This window comes from Globicephala melas, chromosome 6, assembly GCF_963455315.2.
Source record: "Globicephala melas chromosome 6, mGloMel1.2, whole genome shotgun sequence".
Lineage (NCBI taxonomy): Eukaryota > Metazoa > Chordata > Mammalia > Artiodactyla > Delphinidae > Globicephala > Globicephala melas.
Genome location: NC_083319.1, coordinates 55,924,134 through 55,944,109, shown reverse-complemented (window position 1 = coordinate 55,944,109; position 19,976 = coordinate 55,924,134). Strand labels below are relative to the sequence as shown.

The window sequence follows — 19,976 nt, the reverse complement described above, 5'->3', positions numbered from 1 at the left end:
AATTTTGACTCTTTTCTTGGTATTGTCCTAAAGGAAGCTATCAAGTGAGAAAGGATGAAAATTTTCAATGCATTCTTTAAAAAATTCTTTTGATATTTTTTCATCACACAGGATGCAAGAGTATGCTGTATAAACATAGAAGCTATGAAAAAAAGAACTAGGAAGGTAGCTGAAGATGTTACAAGTAACTGTCTCCATCGGGATGTTGAACTGGGAATGGTCTTATAAAACATATAGAAAACAAGAAAATAGATATGTGGGTGCACTGAAGAACAAAATAAATAAGAATATTTTATTAAATTAATGCAGGTGTAAACAGTGACAATCCACTGCAGAACTAGATATCATCTCTGCCTGTATCATTTACAATGAAACACAAGACAAAGGGATAAAGTGCCTTACAAATCCCATACCACAAGAAGGCATTAAGATTTAGGAATGGAGTAAATAGACTTTACGTCTTGCTGAACCAGAATCCTCACTTGTACTTCACACAAACAAAGGATACTGTCACTCAAACAAAGGATACTGTCACTCAAACAAGGGATATTGTGCAAATGAACATGTACAAAAAGATAACAGGAAAAGTTCTATTGGAGATTCTGTTTCTTCAGCCTTGACATGTGGCAAAGCAAAGACGGTCTTCCTTGTCAGTGATCCAGGTAAATGGCCAAGAGGGAAGAAATACTCTGGGACCTCCTGAGAGGGCATCTGAACTTTTGGAAAGCAATGTATTAGGAGGTCTGTGTAGTGGTGAGAACTGGTGGGACTCAAGGGTTCAGGCACAGCTCACAGGCATCACAGGCCTTTTCTGGCACAGATGAAGGTCTAGGGTCAAGGTACTTGACTGGAATTTCCAAAAAGAACATGTAATTTTGCAAGTGCAACATTGAATTCAAGTTTCTTTTTTTTTTTTTTTTGCAGTACGCAGGCCTCTCACTGTTGTGGCCTCTCCCGTTGTGGAGCATAGGCTCTGGACGCACAGGCTCAGCGGCCATGGCTCACGGGCCCAGCCGCTCCGCAGCATGTGGGATCTTCCCGGACCGGGGCATGAACCCGCGTCCCCTGCATCGGCAGGCGGACTCTCAACCACTGCGCCACCAGGGAAGCCCCGAATTCAAGTTTATACTCAAGAGAAAACAGAAAAAAAACAAGTTCCAGACATGATTCTGTCATACAGACTTAGCAATAAAGTCATCCTTTAGAGCCAGGTTGACCCCATGTACCCTGGAAAATCCATTTTGAGAAACACATTCTCTCTTTGAGAAACACAAAATAAACCAAATCCAAACACAGTCATAGAGCAAGTACTCGACAAATGCTGGTTGTCTAAATGTAGATGTAGTAACTCTTTAGTATGTACTACATCATATGAAAGATACTAAGAGACTATGGAAAAGATGACCTAGAACAAACAAGACATAGTACCCAGCCACTGGGAACTTAAAATTTGTTCTGTCTACTACATAAGAAATAGTATATTAAATAAAAATAGCAAAGGGCACAGAAGACGCATAATGCATTACTACTTATGTGAAAAAGAGCAAAAACTAAAAATATATACACATTTTACAAACATTTCCACATATGTTCATAGAATATCTTTAGAAGACAAATAAACAAAAGACAAGTGTTGTTGCTTCTGGAAACTAGATGAGTAGGAGGATGGAATAGAGACTTTTTAATGTCTCCTACTGCACTTTTTGAATTTGAATCATAAAAAAGTATGAATTCAAAATTCAATTGCATTTAAATAAAAAAGAAAACTGCTAGACAATACTAGGCACTATATAAATAAACATCAAATTGCATGGCAAAGGCAAACAAATCAGGGGTAAATATAGTCATAGAAAAGGAATTCAAGAGCTGTTTTCCACAGTTTTAAAAAATCTGACATCTCATAAACTAAAATTGCTTTGATTATTAAAATGTTTAAGTATTTTCAACTGTCCAGGAACACACTGGCTGGCTACCCAGAGCGTCCCCTCCTTCGGCAGCATTTCTAGACTTTCCTCCTCATACAAGCATTCTCCTCGAACACCGTATACTATGATAATGCACCATGTTGTAGCAATACATTTTCTTACTGCTGTCCCCATGATACTATGAGCTCCTCGAGGGGAAGTGCTTTATCTTGCTCACATCTGTATACTCTGCCTGGCACAGTGATTAACATGGTAGGGCGCTTCCTAAATGTTCACTGAATGAATGAATTTCTTAAAGTAAAACAGAGCTGTAAATTGTATTCTAAAAGGACAGTGGGTAAAAAAATTTTTTAATTAAAAAAATATTAAAAAGAATGTGTATATGTGTATAACTGAGTTACTTTGCTGTACAGCAAAGATCGGCACAACATTGTAAATCAACTACACCTTAATTAAAAGAAAGAAATAAAAGGACAGTGGGTGACAGTCTCGGATATCTGAGGTCTGCTGTTTATTGTCTTGGGCACGTTATTTTATCTTTGCTCCCTCAGCTGTGAAATGGGTAGAATAGTGCTTGCTACAACACAGCTGCTACAGGAATGAAATGAGATTATGTGTACACATAGTTGTAAAGCTGATACTTAAACGTAACATATTTTGGTAATGTATCTTACTTTGAGGTCTGAGAATAAGATTATCCAAGTCAGTCAAAGTATCAATGGGTTAAATAAGGTAATATCCTATACAAACCAATGGTTTGTTCTCTATGGTTCCTATGTACTGATAGTTATAGAGGATATCAAGCAACTTACAAATACTATATTTTGCTGGACACACACAAGTCATCAAGCAGTAAGTTTGGTCTGGTGACATAATTTTAACTTCTAATACAGCATATCTTCAAAAGAAATCACTCACAACCACACTCACATGACAAGACCCCACAGACTTAAAATAAATAAAAATAACTCATACTTAAGTACTGTTGCAACACTGGGACTCTCAATTACCCAGAAGACAAATCAACACTGAGTGAAGGCAAAGGGCACTTCTGCAGGAACTGACCATTAAATCAGGGAATCTCAACCTGTTTTCCTAGGATGAGTGATGGATAATTTGCATGGAGATTTATCATTCAGAAGTGTCCTTTCTCCTTTTCATATGCATTGATGAGTCTCCCAGTCATTTTGAAGTACCAAGGTTTCCTTCCAGGCTAAGGCTACCTTTTTTACTCCTTCTTCCTTTGTTCTCTTCTTCTTTCCCAGCTTCCATTTTCAGAGCTTGGGCCTTTTAAGTTCTACATCATCTGCAGCCCACTGGCCCATTGCATGCCTCTGGTCATGCCTAGCCCTGACGAACTCAAACCACAGGCTGAGAATCCCTGCTTTAAGATCAGAAGTTTCAACGTCGGATTACGTCTCCTCAAATTGTGTATCTGGAGAGTGAAAATGAGAAACATAAGTTATATTTGCTAGATGATATAATAAACTTGCAATAAGAGAAAGAAGCATATTATATTTATGTCCAATTCCCCTTACATGATAAAGTGTAACCAACCATCCTGGTTTGCCAGGAACTGTCCTGGTTGTGAAACTGAAAGACCCATGTTCTGAGAAAACCCTTAGTCCTGGGCAAACTGGGATGGTTTGTCACCCTAGGATGCTCCAAACAACACTCATTAATTAGCTTTACAACACAAATGAGTGCTATGGACTATATAACGAAACATGCCTGAGCTTGTCCAAGGTAATTAGACTACTTTAAACTTGGGCTCATTGTGAAGTGTGGTTTCTAATTACATTAATAAGAATTAGAAACCTTAATATAACTTTCCTCTTAGTTCAATCATCTGGGTGAGGTCTTTGTGGACTTCTACAAATGTAGACATTTGTTGTGGAATGGATTTAAGTGAACAGGTTAAGAGTAAGGTTCTATAGTCAGGCTAGTGGGCCCCAACGCCTTATTTTTGCCAGATTTGTGTTCTTGGGTAATTTATATTATCTTCTTGACGCTCTGTTTTCTCTACTATAAAATGGGAATAATCCTAGTATTATCCTAGGATAATAAATAAATAAATTCTCTTTGATTTTGTGGAGGGAGGAGATTGAAGTACTGCACATGAAGCAGTACACACAGTGCCTGATACACGTTTTATCTATCTATCTATCTATCTATCTATCTATCCATCCATCCATCCATCTATCTATCACCCATCCACATAAATCACTTCGGTCCCCTGTTGCAGGGAGATGTTAGGATGCAGAGCAATAGAAACCTAACAGAGAGAAGCTGCCTCCTTCCCCCACCTCCGCAAAGAGCCATCCCTCTACTCTCCTTTGCCATCCCTAAATCTCAGACTGTGGGAATAGTTCTTATATCAGAGTTGTGAGGCAAAGAGGAGCTGGCAGTTCCAACAGTCAGCATTCTGTAAAATGAGGGGAGATTATGGCTGATAGCCTTCTCCTTGTTCTTTAACTTTTTGTTTACTTTTCCTTCAACTTCCGATCCCTGCTAATATTCTTACCATTTTGCTGCTTTGAGTTCATATCTCGGGTGCCACATTTTTCCATATCCATCACTTCCACTTGAAAAAAAAATTATTTTTATTTCCATATAACACAACTCTACATCCCACACAGTGACTCAAGTTTAAATCCCAGGTTCCTATGAAACATTTTTAATCCCTTAGGAAATCTGGTAGACTTCCATATTCCAGGAGTCCCAACCCCTGAGGTAAATTCAACAGTTTAATTAATTCAAAATTTTCTAGATTTTATTCAGGAGTATATACTTATATTTTCCATTCTTCCCCCAGAGATGTACCATATTCTGAGATACTTTATTATACGCTGGTTATCTAGTCGTTTCTAATGCCAACTAATTATTTTTCACATGGAAATGCAAGTTGGCCACAGCCACTTCCTTGGACAAATCAAAGCCATCTCAGGTCTTCCTATCACTGAAACTTGATCCTTATACTCTGGCTGTCTCAGTTCTGTTAAGTACTTGTTCATTAGGAGAAGCTGACCTCCACTCCCTCAATTACACCACTTTCCCAGATCCACCCACCTGTTAAGGGGTTGTAGGGAATTTCTCAACGACTATTGGAATTCCCTTCCATTTTCCACTTCCCTATTTGTCATCAGATAACTCTATACACAGATCATCATCAGATCCTTTGGTGTACTTCTCAAAGTACTGGGGAAATGTTCGCTCTGAATCATCTTAAAATGAAAGGAAATTATTTGAATAGCCACGTTTCCCTGAATTTTAATTGCCCCCTTGGGTAAATAGAGAAATACACACATCAAAATTATTTTAAAATCTATATAACACCCTCAGCCAGAAATCTTGCAAACTACTCTATGGTAAAAGTATCACTGCTCTCCATAAAGAACTATTTTTATTATTTAAAGGTCCCAGAAACCAGCTCAATATAACAGTGCAACTAATGCTTGACAAATTGAACTGAAACCAACAGGCATTTAGCTTTTTCTCTTCTGTAAGTCTGTGGTTATTTGCATGACGGAAAGAAATTGTTTAACACTTGGTCTTCTTCAACCTCCATACACAACCTTTCTCTCACGATCTTCACCCAGCAATCCTGTACAGCTTCACTATAATTGCTATTAAACAGTGGAGTGTCTTTGTGCTACCTTGCAGAGGCAAGTCAGGTTTGCTTGCAGCCATGATCCAATTCTCACCCCCTTGGAAAGGTTACTACAAGTGTTCACTGCCGCCCTTCAATGAAAGTGATACTGCAGAACAGTAACTAAAAACCTACTTTGCATAACTGAAAGTTGGCCCTGGAAGGGAAAGCTAATAGGAAACCATTTGATAAATCACTGTTTCCTGCTGGGGGCACCTCTAGCATTTTGGGTAGAAAAGCTCCCTGTTACATGGGACTGTTCTGCAGATTACAGGAGATTTAGCATCCCTGGCTCTGCCCACTAAGTGCCATTGTGACAACAGTAGCACTCTCATACACTTCTCCTCAACCCCAATGCAGACTATTACAATAAAGGAAATACCATCTCTTTTTAGATAGAAGATGATTGTCAGGGTTACACTAAGGAACAACAGGAGAGCTCCCAGAATCACCAAGTGAGTCCTCTTTTTTGCTGGATCTGGATATGGTTCTGAAAAACAAAACAAAATAAAAAGAAACTAAAGATAAAATCTTCTTTGGAAGGGCAAGAGAATAATCATCTTTGAAGCTTAATTTAGGATAGTATGAGGTTAATTTTCTTAAATACCATAAGTTCCTTTCCAGTGAGTGGCTGGAATGGTGAGATACCTCAGATATGAAAATGGGAGCAGCATGGAAAAGTGGAAGCAGCCCAAGTTTTGGAAAGATGAACCTGGGGTTAAGTTCCGCTGCCACTCACTAGTTTTGAGATCTCCAGTAAGTCCTTTAACCAGCCTAAAAAATGGAAATGCTAATGAAATTTTTGTGAGGCTAATGTTTATAAAGTGCTTTTCACAGGGAGTGGCAACTCAATATTATATGGTAGCCTTTATTATTTCACTTCCTGCATTCCTTAATATAAAAGGTAGCAGCCTACTGCACATGGCAAAGATGGAACATGAAGGCCAACTGGCATTGTCAAAGAGCTCCTGCTTCCCCATATCTGTGGCCATGATTGGGACCATTGTTTGCTATCTTTTCTTTCTCCACAGTTTGAACATCTTGGGACATCTAATCATTGGCACCTCTCACCAACCTGTCTCCAGTCCCATGCAGGAAGAAAAGGGGTCTTATGGCACATGATGCTCAGAGACTGCTAACTCCCACCTCCCACCATTAGCCATGATCCATGACTACCTAGTTCAAGCTTTAAAGCTGTAGTCAGCTTTTCTCTAGTAGCTTGCAGTTTACAGAGCCTGTTAATAACTTTATGAATTAGGTGTGCCATTTTTTATTTTTTAAATCCCCAGGTTACAGATGAGGAAACAGATTCTGAGCAGTTAGGTGAGTTAACCCTAGGTCTTCCCACAAGTAAGTTATCATAAAATAGCTTTTAAATGACAGGAACCTATTATACTAATGCAGCTCCTACCAAAGTGATTCACACCCCAGTAAGAGCATCTCTTTAATTTTCTAAACTTCTTTTGTTCTTTTTGTTCATAGGACCACCCTGGATTATTTTTTCCTATTGTTTACCTTTTCTATTCAATTTTTTATTTGTTTTCTCTGAAGTACCTAAGCTTTACTTTCAACATCTAGTGGGGGAGAGAGTGGTGAGAAGTGCCTCTGAGAAGCAGACAATATAAACCTCTGGGTTTATATTGGGTTGGCCAAAAAGTTCACTCGCTTTTAAGTAAAAATAAAAGACACATTTTTCATTTTCACGAAGAACTTCATTGAACAACGGATTCACTAACCGAACGAACTTTTTGGCCAAACCAATATTAACATCATGCTCTCAAGCTCGCCTTCTCTAAAGGTCTGAGCCTCTCACTAGACTGTATCCTGCCTTACCCACTTCTATAGGAGAGTGAGATAAAAATAAAATAGTTGATTCTGCGCAAACAAGAGTCTCAAATTATTTTCATACACCGTAGCTCATGTATTCCTATGATGGTATTGCCCAATAGGTTATAACTATATAAGAAAAGTGAAACACACAGAAGTCAAGGGACACACAGCCTTATATCTTACGCACTAAGCAGACTACCTTGGAGGAGGCAGATGGGGAGGAAGGATCTCTCCCATTTGGAATAAGATAGGAAAGTACATTCCATTTGCTTCCTGCCACAGAAACCCTGGAAAGAAGGAAACAGCTCTGATGTGCTCAGATTTGGATTCCTGAAACTTGGTCTGAGTTGAGTCTTCCTCTCAGGTGCTGCCCTAGATCCCCCAGCCACAAGAGCATGTCCTACATAAAATGAGATTGCCTGTTTTATTATCTACTTCCTGGAGAGTGTTAACTGAGTCCCCAATGCCTGGCACGTACCACATATTCAATAAATATTTGCTGAATGTTTATTAAGTTGCAATATGACTTGGACGAATGGAGGTGAGGAAGTAGGATGCATTTTGTAAATACAGTGTTATTCATTCATTCAACAAACAATGAAAGCTTACAATGAGCAGGCATCAGGCTAGGTACCAAGGGACAGTACTAGGCACATTTTAATTGAGACATTCATAATATTACCTGGGATGACCAATTCAGCTGTACTGTTTTCCTCATGACCTAATCTCCGAAAAATGCAGTAGAAAATCTCGTTAGCTGTTGTGTTGATTCTTAGTGTGCTGGTCACATTGAAAAGCTTCTCCTCCCTCTTGGAACTGGTAATGGTGGTTTTGCCACTCAGGACTCGGTGGTCACTGCTTGTCCAGATGACTTCAGCCTCAGGGTAACCCTCAGCCTGACACATTAGTTCATGTTCAGAGGTGACTGGATCCACAGAAATTGTTTGGTTGATTTTGCGGTATGAAGCTAGGTCATGAGCAAAAAGAAGGCATGGCTTTCACTTAGCACAGAACTAGACATGTGGCTTGGTCTTGTCTACCTTAGAAAGAATACCAGTCCAGGCTGTTCTCAGAGAAATAAGCTTAATTTTCAGATGTTTCAGCAGTGGGGAATGCCTGGTAGTTCTGCCTCAACTCTTCCACTCATACTTGGGCCAAGTTTGGGCTTAAAGGAACAACTACCTTGCTATAAAAAACATATTGCTATTTTTATTGAGCTCAAAGTATTGATAAATGTATAGATTAATTAAAAGAGAATTGTCATCTTTAAACCAGTAGTCTTTCTATCTAAATATAAAATATGTTTGTCCATTTACTCAAGTCTTTATATGTTTCGCAGTAAAGTTTTACAGTTTTTACAAAGGGCCAAATACTTAAATTTATTATCTCTTTGTTGATGTAAAGCTGTCTTTATAAACATGAACATCTCCAGCTGGTCAGTACTGTTTTCTTAGACTTTATTTAATAAACAGAAAATCTCATTTTGATGGGCCATTCACTTTTCCAATTTTAGGTAAATGATAAGAAATTAGGTATGAAAATAGTATAACGTCATTGTAAAAGTGGATACGTGTTCCCTGCATGATAATTTTTAAAGTTTAAATGCATTTTAAAAAGTTTTACAATAGTTTTAGATTTACAGAAAAGTTGCAAAGATAGTACAGAGTGCCCACATACCTCTCCCGTTTCCTCTATTGTTACCATCTTACATTACCATGGTACTTTCATCCTAACTAAGGAACCAACATTAGTACAGTACTATTAACTAAACTTTATACTTTGTTCCATTTCACTAGTTTTCCCTAATGTCCTTTTTCTGTTCTAGGAGCTCATCTAGAATACCATATTATGATACTTATTTTTTAAACTTTTTATGCTGGTTATTTTAATAAATCATTTAATTATACTCAAGGAAGAAACTTAGATTAAATTTTAGATCGTAAGTTTGGGACCCTTTTAGGATTAAATGTACTAAATATTCTAGTAGATGTACTAAATATTCTAGTAGATTATTTAGTGCATTTACAATGCCTAAGAACTTTTTCATGTTTATTCATGATAAGTATGTTAACATGTTATTATTCTGTTGGCACAATTTTTATTTTACTCCTAATATTTTAGTGTAACCACTAATGGTCCACCTAGAGCCTTAATTTTCCATTCCTTTACTAAAGACACAACAATGGCTTTGTGATATGATATATTCACAGAGCTTTAATACAATACAGCCAGGATCAAACAAAACTGAAATAATGATATTATGTTCAATGAAAACATTGGAAATCAACATAATTACAATTTCAAAACATATAAATAATGGTTCTCATGAGTACTTGAATCCTCAACCTTTATCTATTATATTTAAGCATTCTTTTAAAAAGGAATCCACTGATTATACCTCATGAAATAATATTACCATAACAGGTTCTAATTCATATAGCACATAGCTTGATTTTTGGACAATTAAAATTCCAAGCCTAAAATCAGAGTGAATAGTAAACTTTAAGGGTAAAATGTTTGCTTTTTTACCCTTTGATTATTATTTTTAATGGAATAAGAATAAAGAAGAATGTTGTTTCATGCCTGGGCATATGTATAAATGTACTATACCGTTAACGGCCCAACAAATTAGCGGATTCATTCTACTCACTGATTAAATACCCATTTTATTAGTCTCTCAAGTGGAGCACATGTATTTGGGTTTAATAAGAAAATATTAGAACCTCCACTTATATGTATTTTTATCAAAAGAATTAAGAAATAATCTAAGCTTAATGAGATTTACTGATTGACACTGGGCCTCACTTTGTCTTAAAGGAATAGGGGAGTTTTATAACACCTAAGGGAGGACAGTGACTTGTTTGGGATTATTACAGATATTCAGGTTCTCTCATATAATTTCTTTTTAAATATTTATTTATTTAGCTGTGTCGGGTCTTAGTTGTGGCATGCGGGATCTAGTTCCCTGACCAGGGATCAAACCTGGGCCCCCTGCGTTGAGAGTGCAGAGTCTTAGCCAGTGGACCACTAGGGAAGTCTCTCTCATCTAATTTTAACTAAACTAACCTGCTTACAAAATGAACAACTAATTAAAAGGTTTCCCACAAAGAAACTGAGGACTGGATATATTACCAATAAATCAAGCAAAAACCAAAAGGAAATGGCAAGAGTGATACTTCTTACCATGACTTTATGAAGTAAAACAACAAGTACCTAATTGGATCTGACAAGGCATTGGTTAAAAAAACCTTAAGATTGTCAAGACCATCCATTTTTGTTAATGCGAAATTTCACCTAAGATATATTATGCCTTGAAATATTAGCTAACTATAGTGAAGCATCATAATTAGTAAGACTGAAAATATTGTTTATTAAATTTTCATTTCATATTTTTAAAATTTCTATTTTTGTACATTTATAGAATGTGCAATGTATTATGTTGAACCATATGAAATTGGTGATATTCAATTTCTTTTGCCTTTAAAAAATGTCAATTTCTGATGATATAACATATATTAGCACAAGTACATTCTTTATAAACACACACATACATATATTAGTTTAACATGCTTTACTAATGGGGTAGGTAATCGAAAACATTTGCAGACTCCTGGTTTACTAGATCTAGCGTACACATGTTCTAATGCAACTATTACATCCGGACAACGAAAAGCTAACAGTAGTTTTGAAGTCAATATACAACTCAGGGCTTCCCTGGTGGCACAGTGGTTGAGAGTCCGCCTGCAAATGCAGGGGACACGGGTTCGTGCCCCAGTCCGGGAAGATCCCACACGCCATGGAGCGGCTGGGCCCGTGAGCCATGGCCGCTGAACCTATGCGTCCAGAGCCTGTGCTCCGCAATGGGAGAGGCCACAACAGTGAGAGGCCCGCGTACCGCAAAAAAAAAAAAAATACAACTCAATACACACTTTGGAGGTACAAATACAGGAAATAAACCTGGTTGTTAAGGGCACAGACTTCAGAGACAGATTGCTTGAGTTTAGAACCTGGCTTCATCACTTAATAGTTTAATGAACTTGGCAAATTACTTAATTTCTTTGGACCTCAGTTTGCTCAGCCATGAAATGAGAAGAATACCACCACATATCACTGACTCTTAAGATGTCACCTACTGAAAGACACACTCAGATTTCAGAGATAGTAAAATGTGAAAAACATGCATCTTAGACATGATAAAGCTCCTACTCCATAGAGTCGCTTGAGGATTAAATGAGATAATATAGGCAAAGTGCTTAGGATAGGCCCTGGCACATAAGTACTATATAAGTGTTAATTACTACTGCTTTTACTGCTAGAGCTGCTCTTCCTCTTCTTACTACTAGCAAAGTGCACTCATGTGGTATTCTTTAGAAAGTACTGACAGTTCCTGATGAACAGTCTTGGAAATAAATTTTCATGTATCCAAACCTGTTCGTGTTTCAAATTTTTTAGGCTTATCCTATTTGAGGAAATATGCCATTCATTCATTCATTCAACATATATATTTTTGTGGGTTCTTATCATCCTACTACTCTTATATGCCAAGTCCTAGGGATACAGTAATAAATAAAATAGATGAAATCTCTGCCTTTGTGGACTATATATTCTAGAAGAAGGAGAGAGATAATAAACAAAATATGTAGGTACATTTATATGATATGTTACATGATATATTAGATGGGGATTTAATGCTACAGGGAAAACTTAAACAGGGCTGGTTGGTGAATTTGGAGGAGAGATGGGGTTGGTGAAGAATGATAGCAGTTAATCCTTGGTCCATATGAACAAATTGGCTTTATCAGGGTAACTATACATACTCTGTTCTTTCAATGCCTCATCCCATTTAAGTTCTTGAAAGTAGAAATGGGCACTTCATTTTCCCTGCTATTAGATTCAGTGTTTAAGGAAAAATAACATTTTCAACTGAAAGTCAGATGCCTGAGAGTCTGGTATTTAAACAAACATGAAAGGTGCAATAACACCAAAGGGATAATAATTGAGTTAATCTAAAGCTAAACTCTTTCAAATTTCAGTTTTGAAATGCTTCACCTTTAAAATCCCATGGTGAGTAAACTCCCTATGGGGAAGCTGTGTTACCACATGTTTGCAGTGATGGGAAGCGAAGCCCGACAGCGTTACTGTGAAATCGTTTGCATATGGAGGTGACTCAGGAGTTCTACTTCCCTGAGTTGTAAAGCTCATGCAAGCTGGCCACACTTCTTTGGTGACACTGCCTCAGTGCAATTGAAGCTTGGTAGCTGACTTGCTTTCAGTGCAGCTCAACTTGACCTCCAAGACCACTATGTGCAAATGACAACTAGATGGAGTGGGACTAGGATGCCAAATTAGTAATTTATAGTACAAAATGGAATGGTCAGACAAATCACATCCTCAAATCTGGTTGGTCATCTGCTTTGCTCCATCAAGGACCCCTCCTTGGAAAAACCATCAGTGCCAAGAGATTTCCCATTGTGTCAAACCACAGCAAAGGAAATCACAAATCCACAAGGGACATTACAGAGCCCAGATAACCTGGAAGAACACCCTTCTTCACTACAGGGACAGCTTTTCCACTCTCTGCATACTCTCTAAGACTGATGAGAGACTCTTCTTCTGGAAGCAGAGACATATACTCTATACTTCCTTCTAACCGACTGCCAGGCTTATGCTCTTCCTCCCTACCCTAGATCCAGCAATGCTGGCTGTTCATGGAGCTAAGTCTTGATAATTTCTTTAATGCCTTGAAACATAGTATGCCTGATATTTGCTGATGGACTGAAGAAAAGTTAAAAATCCCAACTTGGGATCCCATCAGCTTGCTTTCATGAATATCTGTTATGGAGAAGCATATGGTAAGATACAATTAAATTAAATCTACCTCACAAGACAAGTGACATTTTGACAACAGTAGCATTAATTGAGCCAGAATTAGAGACCCAGCAATGTACCATAAAACAGATGCATTTCTCCTAATTCCTATATAATTTTGATTTTGACTTTATAATGATTAGTTACCCCTTTATGATAAGTGTAAACTTTTTCTATTTATATTCCTGACATTCAGATTGATGGTACTTAGGTCAGGAATAGAAACACCAGGGGATGATGATTTAATTCTAGTCACATATTAAAAGGTCACCATGTAAACAAAAGAAGCAAGCAGATAATCTCAAAACTATGACTAGAGATGGCAGATTTCAGCTCAATATCAGAAAGTAATTACAATAGGCTATAGAAGGAAGGTCCAAATGACAGGGGTATCATTGTAGGAAGTATGTGAGTAGAAGATCCTTTCAGGGGATTGCTGTTCTTTGGGTGTTTGGATTAGCTGCTCTTGCCTGGGATCCTTTCAGCTCTCAATTTTATGAATCTTAACAGTGAAAGCAGAGGTGGTCAGCTAACGTGTTTTCCTTTACTGAGCTAGAAGCAATCCAAAACTTTGAATCCAGGTGACCTGATGTCATATTTATAGGTCAGTACCCAGGAATTTGACACAGTTCCTCTTCAATACTCCAAGATAAAAATGGTACAGATTTTTAAGATGAATTTATGCCTAGTGAGCATAGTTTATACTGTCTCTGAGGAAGAATAGTTTATTCAATACTTGACATGATTATTTTTTGCCTTCATAGATTGACTTCAAGTCTTTTTGAATGTGAACCTTACAATGGGGTTTGTCATTAATATATTTATTTGGATTTGACATAGAGAGGTTCAAAGAAAAAATGCTGGCAGACCTCATAAAATTAAGAAATAAGTATTGAATTTAAAAATTCTTGGAGGGACACACAAATAGTGACTATTATCCTTGCATGCCATGGAAGATAGTGGTGAAGGGAGGAGAGACACTTTTGTGGTTCATTTATTCTCTTCCACAGTTTCCGAATTATTTGCAAGAAAAAAAAAAATATATTTATATATATTACTTTTATAATAATAAAAAAGTGAAGATTAGGAATTTATTTACTTATTTATTTTTTTTTTTAATTTTTTTTTTTGCGGTACGTGGGCCTTTCATGCCGTGGCCTCTCCTGTTGTGGAGCACAGGCTCCGGACGCGCAGGCTCAGCGGCCATGGCTCATGGGCCCAGCCGCTCCGCGGCATGCGGGATCCTCCCAGACCGGGGCACGAACCCGTGCCCCCTGAATCGGCAGGCGGACTCCCAACCACTGCACCACCAGGGAAGCCCTAGGAATTTATTTTTAGGAAAACTGAACATGTTGTGAAACATGACTGCCACATTTGGCTCTGGATCTCCAGGGACTATCAAACAGGATGTGCTCAAGCAACGCTCATTGGATGAGTATGTGAATGAATGAATGAACAGACTGCTGCTGTGGAAAGTGAGGCTGGACTTCCAAGATTGAAAAGTTCTCAACACTGAGATATGGTTTTAATAAAGGCTGTGTCTATCTGTAATAGGTCTTACCATTGACTTTCAAAGTAATCCGCTTGTAGTCGGCACCGCCATAGCTGATCAAGCAGCAGTAAATTCCTGCATCCTGCAGTTTCACATCTGTTATCTGAAGTGCGGCCTTCCCCAAGGGGAGCTGGTTCTTCAACAGCAGGGCCCTCTGGTTGTAGCTACTGTGTTGAACATTCAGGTCTTCCTCCCCATTCACAAACTGAATAATTTTCTTATCCTCCATTTCCCAGTAAACAACTAATGCCAACAGGTTTAATTGTTTGTCTACTGGAAATCTGCATTCCAATGTCACATTGCTGCCATATTCTACCACATACAGGTCCTTGGGAACTGTGATAGTAAATGCTGAAAAGAAAGATGACCAATCTTTAGAAGACGGAAAATTCCTCAAAAAATTTATAGAATGAATGCAGGGTTTATAAAAGCTTTATCTGATCACTTATGTGATAATTACATTTAAGGACTTACTTCCCTGAAATACATATTTTATCCAGTGAGCTTGAGACATGTTTTACGATGTATATCTCACTCCTGAGTTAAAATAATAAAATTAGCTAAACAAGTTGTAGTCCCCAAATTCATAAACATACACTACTGTAGAAATATTACATGGTAATGGGGTGTTTATAACAAGGGATACTTTGTTTCATGTGGACATCCCCAGAATGTCCTTTGACTGGACACTCATTGCTTTTTACATAGTCTAAATCATAGATTCCAATAGTCCTCTCTACATACTGCCTGAAACTCTTAATCAGTTGTCTGGCCAGAGGTAGATGAGTACAGAGATTTAGGGAGGGTCTCAGGCTGATGCCAGTACTGTGTTACCCTGACACTGCATGTACACTATAATTCTTCCTTAGAATATACTCACTGGGAAAAGCAGGTCATAGAGCAAGGTGGATAGAATGATCCTGCTTGTTTAAAACAAGCATATAAAAGTATACACATAGGCCATTTCCTCAGATATTTTAAGTAATTACCCTTGGGAAATGGATAATGGATAATGAGTAATGGATAAATGGATATGGGTTAATTTTGTTTCTTTAGATGTGTCCATACTCCCTATATCTTTGTCCATTGAAATAGGTCTATGAAATATGTTTATGAATTATAATGAAGGAAAAATAGAATGTCTTCTCTACAAAAATTATATCTATTTTATTATTTCAGTTTTTATCTTATAGTTAAAATATTTAAATTATAGAACCTAATGAAAGGATTTGGTGTCTTACCTTTCAGCAAACAACAGTAAGCCATGAATGTAAAGATACTGTATATCCTCATCTTTCTGGAATGACCTAATTATGGAAAACACAAAAAGAAAACTGCTTTACTCAATAATTGAATATCCAGACATTATGGGACTTGGCAGTTGTAATTGAAATTGTCTTTTGATAACCAGACAATGACTGATTTGTAAGTGCTGAAATACAGCAGGGAATTTAGAAGTTCAATACCTTCACTTAATATCCCACAGCCACATAAAGCTAAATGAAAAAAAAAAGGTACTATGATGAGAATTCTAATTACAAGGCCTGTAAAAAAACTTGTACACTCAAAAGAAACCAAGAAGAAAATATTGCACCCAAATCCTCTCAATTACTTTTTGTTTTTTTCCTGCAGTGTAACATATCTAGAAATCCAAGCCTGCCCTATACAAAATTTCAAAGCAAGGAGAATCTAACTTCCATTATCTCCCACCTTTCAATGCCTCTTCCCCCCACTAGCAGCTTTCATCCTACCCTTTAACTATTCAAGCCTTCCACATTATTATCCCAACCATGCCAGTTCTCCCTCAGGTTCCATCCTTCTAAAATCTCCTCTTTCGTCCTTTGCTTATCCCAAATTATAAATTCCATTTCCTCAATAAACTGATTCCACTAGTAGCAGGGGGAGTGAGAAGGAGAAACAGTTGGATTCAACCACTTCACATTAAGATGTGACTCACTCACAGCCCTCTTTCAGGGGTATCTGCCTAGATTCTACACTTCATTGTGTCATCCTGCTTGAAATTCTACCAATTCTTTGATTCAGCAAACATTGATTGAGTAGTTTTTCTGTGCCAGGCACTAATTTAGGCATTAGGGATACAGCAGTGAACAGGAAAGAAAAGTCACTCTCCTCTAGGAGCATATATTCCAGTAGAGGAGTAAATAGAGATTTGTTCTATAGTTCAGCAAATCTGTTTATTTATTAATGTATTTTCTCTCTCATGTAATACATACATTTACATTTTGAGAAGAAAGCCAGCTTTCTGCCTTAGGGTCTCTTCGACCTTTGTGTACATACAAAAACTCACAATTGATCAATTAATCAATGTTACACATATGTAAGGCAGAAGATTTATGTCATGCATATATAAATAGCTCCTAAAAATCAATCAAGAAAAGTACACACAACCCAACAGGAAAATGAGCCAAAGGTTCTAATATACAGTTCAGAGAATAAGAAATACAAATGACATCTAAACATAGGAAACGATGCTCAATTTTACCAATAAAGAAAAAAATAATAGTTTAAGATATGAGACACCATTTTTCACTTATTAGCTTGATCAAAATTATAAAGTTTCCTAATATTTAGCATTTCTGAGGATATGAACAAATGGGTTTCCTTACCCACTAATGGTAGGAATGTGAAGTTGTATAACCTTTTTTGGAAGGGCAATTTGGTAATCTCCATTAAAATCTTAAATGTATATGTCATATTAGCTTTCACTTCCTCTCTGAGAAATATATCTTACAAAAACAAAAACACATGCATGTAACAATAGACGCCAAAGGATTAGCATTGCTAATACCAGCCCCAAACTGGGAAAACCCTAGATAGCCTAAATGGTTAAATAAATTTTGGTATGTCCATATAATGTAATACCATTAAGGAAAGAATACATGTAGATGTATTGACTTTGTAAAGATGTAGAAAGTAAGTTGCAGAACAGTATATGTAGCAGAAATCCACTTTTGTTTAAAAAAGAAATAATCTGTGTGTGTATATTTAGACATGGAAATTTACAGAAAAATCCATACCAAGATGCTGACAGTAATTATATCTAGGAACGAAATTAAAGGAAGAATAGTCAGGTATTTATCTCTTTATAGTTTTCGAAAGGAAGAAAGGATGGGAGAAAAAGAAGAAAAGGGAGATGAGATTGTGAATGACTTCTTTGGTGTTTTCCTGTGTCCAGATTTTCAAACCAATGAATATGTTTTATTTTTATTAGAAAAAAATAAAAACAAAATTTAATGAACCATTTCATCTTGCCAAGCGGCAGAGAGTTTGGCAGATGGAGTAGTATAATGGAAAGAACCCCAGAACCCCAAACATCAGAGTTGAGGTAGAATAATGGCATGTGTTTATTTTTCTGTTTTTTCTTCATTATTAAAATAATATTACCACATTATGGCAAATAAGAAAACAAGGGGAAAGTCACCCACTATTCCATCACTTAACCCAGGGAGCATCTGGTAATGCCTGGAAACATCTTTAGTTGTCAAAATAGGGTGGAGAGAGGGTTGCTACTATCTAGTGAGTAGAGGCCAGGGATGCTGCTAAACCTCCTACAATGCACAGGACAGCCCCCACAGCAAAGAACTATCTGTCCCAAAATGTCAACAGTGCCAAGGCTGAGAAACCTTGCAACCACTGTGAGCATTTCGGTATATATTTTTGTTCCAATCTTTTCCCCATGAAGTTTTTAAGAACAATTATACACATAACACCCATTTTTTCATTGAATATTTTGACAAATAATTTCCATTTTACTGCATGATATTTGTAAGTATCTTGTTTAGTGGTCCCGTAATGTTTAGTTTCCCTGTTGTTAGGTAAGGATTGTTTCCAGTTTTAAAAATATAAGTATTTGTGTATTCAGCAAATATTTGTTAAGTGTCTACTGTGTACCAGGTCCCAGGCTAGGCCCTGAGGACAGATTTTCCTCAAGCGGAACTGTTGATCAAGGACAAAGAACATTTTCCTGGTTCTTGATACATGTGGATAATTGGTGCCAGTTACATTGGGTCTTCACTTAGCACTTGGTTTTGTTTAAAATATATATTTTTTCTAATTTAATTACAAAGTACAACTTGAAGTTTGTTGATTGTTTTAGTTCTTTTATGAATTATATGATCATTTTTTGGCCTGTTTATCTTACTGGTTTCTTATCAACCTGTATGAATCCTTCATGTTCATATAGATATACACATACAAAAACGGTAAAATAAAAAATATCATCATCATCCTCTTGCTAGTGTTAGGTACATAATTCTTATTTCACTCCTTTCTGTCTGCCCTGTACATTGGAAACAGAGATGGCAGCCAGGACTGTGAGAACACAAAGGTTGCTGAAATGAGGCTGCAGCAGCTATCTGCCTATCCTTTACTTGGGCCAGAGTTGATTATACCACAATTATAAAATACTAATGTGATATAATAAACACAAATACATTTATTGGGCAGAAGAAAACTTAAGATGCCCCTAACTCCAAGTAAAGAACTGAATAAAACAGAGGGGCATTAAATCCACTCATGGATTTCAACTAACTTTTCCAATGTTTATGGCATACCCTGGTGGAGTTCCTACCCCTTAACGAATTTAGTTGAAAATTTTAGAGGTAATAAAAGTTTACTGGAAGGTGATGGATTAGATCTGATATTTACCTAATTCCTCATTACAGCTCCTCTTCCAAGGCTCCATTCCCTTGGAGTGCAGTTGTTGTTAGTGGAGGGAAGATAGGTAGATAGATAGATAGATAGATAGGGACCATGTAAACAGACATGGTCTTTGACCTCTAAACTCCACATTAGGGCAGTTGGTCTGAGAACACTGACATCTTCTTCAGGGAAGAAACTCTGACAGTATATCTGAATTCCCAGACAAGAAGTGAGACATTTAAAGAGCAAGGAAAATGTGAACTAGGGAAGAAGCGATGGTTCATTCAGGATGGGGAAGCAGGTTTGTCCCTAGGGGAACCCAGTGTAACACTATGGAGCTGATACTACTTCTCTAGCTTGCTAAGGTAGGATGGGTAGGACGAAAAGACAGGGAAAAGAACTGAAGCTTTCTTTCTCAAAAGTATAAGCAAGGAGTGTCTTGATATCTGTTAGTTCAGGGTTTCCTTTGATTGTTACCTGATGTATATGT

The 19,976-nt window shown here is 37.2% G+C and overlaps 1 protein-coding gene across 5 annotated transcripts in view; it reads right to left on the bottom strand.

The window, feature by feature from the left end:
- Nucleotides 1–315: 315 nt before the first annotated feature.
- CD274 (CD274 molecule) overlaps nt 316–19,976 on the bottom strand; it is a 30,768-nt gene continuing 11,107 nt past the window's right edge. For 2 of the 5 annotated variants that reach the window (XM_060300907.1, XM_060300906.1), the window contains exons 2-5: nt 16,066–16,131; nt 14,834–15,175; nt 8,087–8,371; nt 5,793–6,064 (exon numbers count right to left, since the gene is read on the bottom strand). In XM_060300907.1, the coding sequence (XP_060156890.1) occupies nt 5,793–6,064; nt 8,087–8,371; nt 14,834–15,175; nt 16,066–16,117 (951 nt within the window). In that variant the 5' untranslated portion in view covers nt 16,118–16,131. Of the gene's footprint in view, nt 3,361–4,271; nt 4,510–5,792; nt 6,065–8,086; nt 8,372–14,833; nt 15,176–16,065; nt 16,132–19,976 lie in introns of those variants that run through there. The other 3 variants (XM_030877119.2, XM_060300909.1, XM_060300908.1) reach the window with 3 other exon arrangements.